The sequence below is a fragment of the Primulina tabacum genome, chromosome 6 (genome assembly GCF_025594145.1).
Source record: "Primulina tabacum isolate GXHZ01 chromosome 6, ASM2559414v2, whole genome shotgun sequence".
In the NCBI taxonomy this organism is placed as follows: Eukaryota; Viridiplantae; Streptophyta; class Magnoliopsida; order Lamiales; family Gesneriaceae; genus Primulina; species Primulina tabacum.
Window position 1 is genome coordinate 28,669,880 of NC_134555.1, and position 3,820 is coordinate 28,673,699.

Genomic DNA, 3,820 nt, shown 5'->3' on the forward strand with positions numbered 1-3,820 from the left:
CATGCACACCTCGACCCAGGTTCGTGGTCGTGGAAGAGGCCAAGGCACAACTGAAAGTTCTGATGATGGTGCATATGATCATTTCAGACGTATGAACCCTCCTGATTTTATTGGTGGCCCTGATCCATTAGTGGCTCTGGATTGGATCAAATAATTGGAGGTCATATTCAATTACGTGAAGTTTACTGACCAAGATAAGGTAAGTTGTGCTGTGTTTATGTTGGTCAAAGCTGCTCGTATCTATTGGGAAGCCACCAAGGTCACGGTTAATGTTAGAGAATTAAAGTGGGACGAATTCAAAGAATTATTCTACACCAAATATTTTTCAGGAGATGTCAAGGCTAAGAAGGTGAAGGAATTTCTTGAATTGAGCCATGATACTATGTATGTTGCTGAGTATATTTTGAAGTTCGAAGAAGGATGCATTTTTTTTCCTTTTATTGCTGAAAACGACAAAGATAAGGGAGAACACTTCCTTCGTGGTTTGAAGTCAGAGATTCGAAGAGATGTTCATATGTCAAAGGTGATCGCCTACCAAGACATTGTTGAGAGAGCCTTACTTGCCGAGCATGATGAACAAGAGATTGAGAAGGAACGACAGTTAAGGCAGGAAGCTTTTCAAGCTAGAGGGCATGGAACAAGTACTAATGTGCGAGGTTTCCACAAAGGAAAAGGAAAGATGGAGCAACGCAATAAGCCTTCTTTGCCTTCGTCAGATACGGAGAGACCTGTGTGTCCTAAGTGTGGAAAGCCACACAAAGGTGAATGTTTGGTTGGTAGTGGTCGATGCTTTAGATGGAAGGAAATGGGGCACACAACACAGAAGTGTCCTCTTTCTTCGAATCAAGGAAGAGTTCAAGGAAGGATTTTTGCAATGACCAAAGAAAGTGCTAATCCTGATTCTTCAGTGATATCAGGTAATATTTTAATCTTCGACAAGAAAGCACTTACATTAATTGATACTGGTGCGACACACTCTTTTATGTATGAAGTGTTCATGCATTATTTGTCTGTTGAACCTACTATTATGCTATTACACTTCAATATTGTGTTGCCCTCTAGAGATGAAATTTGTCCTACTAGTATCATTAAAGCCTGTCTTGTTCAAATGAGTACGAGATTATTGTTTGCTGATCTTATTGTTATTCCGATGGTAGCATTTGATGTTATATTGGGTATGGATTAGTTATCTGCTTATCATGCGGTGATTGACTGTGGGGGCAAGACAGTGAATTTTTTAGTCGATGAACATGAGAATGATGTATTCGTTAGTTTAGGCTCTTCGATGAGTATTCCTATTATTTCTTATCTACAAGATACTAAATTTTTGCAGAAAGGTTGTATTGGTTTTCTAGCTTCAGTGTTGGATGTGCGCAAGGAAAGTAATATGCAATTACAGAATATTGATGTGGTTCAAGATTATCCTGATGTATTTGCAGATGATGTGCCTGCATTACCACCTGATCGAGAGGTGGAGTTTGTTATTGATCTAATTCCAAGTACAGCTCCAATATCTAAGGATCCGTACATAATTGCTCCGACTGAGATGAAAGAATTGAAGACCCAATTACAGGAGCTATTAGATCATGGTTTTATCCGGCCTAGTTCATCGCCATGGGGAGCTCCGGTTTTATTCGTGAAAAAGAAGGATGGATCGTTGAGATTATGCATTGATTATCAAGAACTCAACAAGGTAACTATTAAGAAAAAATATCCTTTGCCACGTATCGATGATCTTTTTGATCAATTTCAAGGAGCCACCGTGTTTTCGAAAATTGATCTTCGGTCCGGATATCATCAATTGAAGGGGAAAAATGAGGACATACCAAAGACTGCTTTTAGAACGAGGTATGGTCATTATAAATTTTTGGTGATGTCTTTTGGACTAACCAATGCTCCTTCAGTTTTCATGGATTTAATGAATCGTGTCTTTAAGCCGTATTTGGATACTTTTGTCATTTTTTTATTGACGACATCTTGATCTACTCAAAGATACGAGAACTTCATTGTGAGCATTTGAGGATTGTGTTGCAGCTGTTGTGGGATAAGCAATTGTATGACAAGTTGAAGAAATGTGAGTTTTGGTTTGAGCAGGTGGCATTTTTGGGTCATATTGTTTCGAAAGAAGGAATATCGTTGGATCCTTTTAAGATTGAAGCCATTAAGCAATGGTCCATTCCAAAGACAGTGTAAGAGGTAAGAAGTTTTCTTGGTTTGGCAGGATATTATAGAAGATTCATAGTGGATTTTTTGAAGATCGCATTGCCATTGACGAGTTTGACACGAAAGACTACCAAGTTTGAATGGACCATAGAATGCCAATAAGCATTTCAAACATTGAAAGATAATTTGACTTATGCCTCTGTATTAGTACTTCCTTGTTGTACTGAAGATTTTTTTGTATATACAGATGCTTTAAAGTAGGGGTTAGTTGTCGTACTGATTCAGCGTGGGAAAGTGATAGCATATGCTTCTCATCAGTTGAAGGAATACGAGAAGAATTATCCCACTCATGATTTGGAGTTGGCGGCTGTGGTGTTTTTTTAAAGATTTGGCGGCATTATCTCTACGGTGAGAAATGTGAAATTTTTACAGATCACAAAAGTTTGAGTTATTTTTTTTCGCAGAAGGAATTGGATATGTGGCAGCGGATATGGTTGGAACTTGTGAAGGACTATGATTGCACCATTAGCTATCATCCTGGTAAAGCTAATGTGGTTGCGGATGCTTTGAGTCGCAAGTCTAGTTCTTTATTGGGATCTATGATTTCTAAACCTTTGTTGCTGGATTTGCAAAGGAATGAGATCACTTTGGTATCTCCAGGTACAGTGGCTCGATTATCTGCACTGGTTTTCTACTCAACCTTATTTGATCGAATTTTTAAGGAACAAAAGGTGGACAATCAGTTATTAGAATTGAAGAGGAAAAGTGATCTGACAGGAGTTTTTGAATTTGGGTTGAATCGTGATGGTTTATTGGTCTTTCGAGGTAAGATATGTGTTCCTATGGGTGATGAAATTCGAAAAGATGTACTTCTTGAAACTCATACACCGCCATATTCTGTACATCCCGGTAGTACCAAGAAGTATCAAGATCTTCGACGTCTTTACTGGTGGCCAAGTATGAAGAAAGATATCATGTTATTTTTTGTGAATGTCTAACCTGTCAGTAGGTTAAGATTGAGCACCAGAGACCAGCAGGATTGTTGCAATCCTTGCCGATATCGCAATGGAAGTGGGAGCACATAACTATTGATTTTGTTGTTGGGTTGCCAAGGACGCAGAAGGACTTCAATTCTATTTGGGTGATCGTGGATCGATTGACTCATTTTCTTCCTGCCAAGACGACCTATTCATGAATCAATATGCTGAGGCGTATATTCAAGAGATTGTGAGAGTTCATGTGATACCGGTATGGATAGTTTTAGATCGTGATCCTTGGTTTACGTATGAGTTCTAGAAGAGTTTACATCGAGACATGGGAACGAAATTGGCTTTTAGTACCGTCTACCTTTTAGAGTAGGTGCCCATCGAGTCAAGTGTTGGCCGAGGGTTCATGATTAAACTCTATGTATAAACAATCTTTATTTTAATAATATTTGAAATTATTGTTTTGGCACATCTTTATCTGTATACCCATGTTAGTTGCATAGATAAAGTCCTTGAGTATACAAATAGTAGAAAGAATATGAGATGCTCATATGATGAGTATCATGAAACTCATATTTGGAATACTGTATATTCTAAACAGTTCCTAGTCGATTCAGCCGCCACTAAGAAGGATATAGGCCGCTAGAGTTCGAGACTAGTATCTGCGATGT

At 38.5% G+C, this 3,820-nt stretch overlaps 1 protein-coding gene across 1 annotated transcript; it reads left to right on the forward strand.

Moving 5' to 3' along the window:
* The first annotated feature begins 217 nt into the window (after positions 1-217).
* Positions 218-3,161, forward strand: LOC142550154 (uncharacterized). Its single transcript, XM_075659391.1, has 3 exons — positions 218-1,153; positions 1,334-1,848; positions 2,798-3,161. Exons 1-3 carry the CDS (start codon positions 218-220, stop codon positions 3,159-3,161), a joined length of 1,815 nt encoding a protein of 604 aa, XP_075515506.1.
* The last annotated feature ends 659 nt before the right edge of the window (positions 3,162-3,820 follow it).

Coding starts and splice junctions, on each gene's coding strand:
- LOC142550154 (XM_075659391.1), top strand. CDS start 218: ATGTTGGTCAAAGCTGCTCGTATCTATTGGGAAGCCACCAAGGTCACG. Junction 1,154..1,333: donor ATCTTATTGTTATTCCGATG/GTAGCATTTGAT, acceptor AAATTTTTGCAG/AAAGGTTGTATTGGTTTTCT. Junction 1,849..2,797: donor AAGACTGCTTTTAGAACGAG/GTATGGTCATTA, acceptor GGATTTGCAAAG/GAATGAGATCACTTTGGTAT.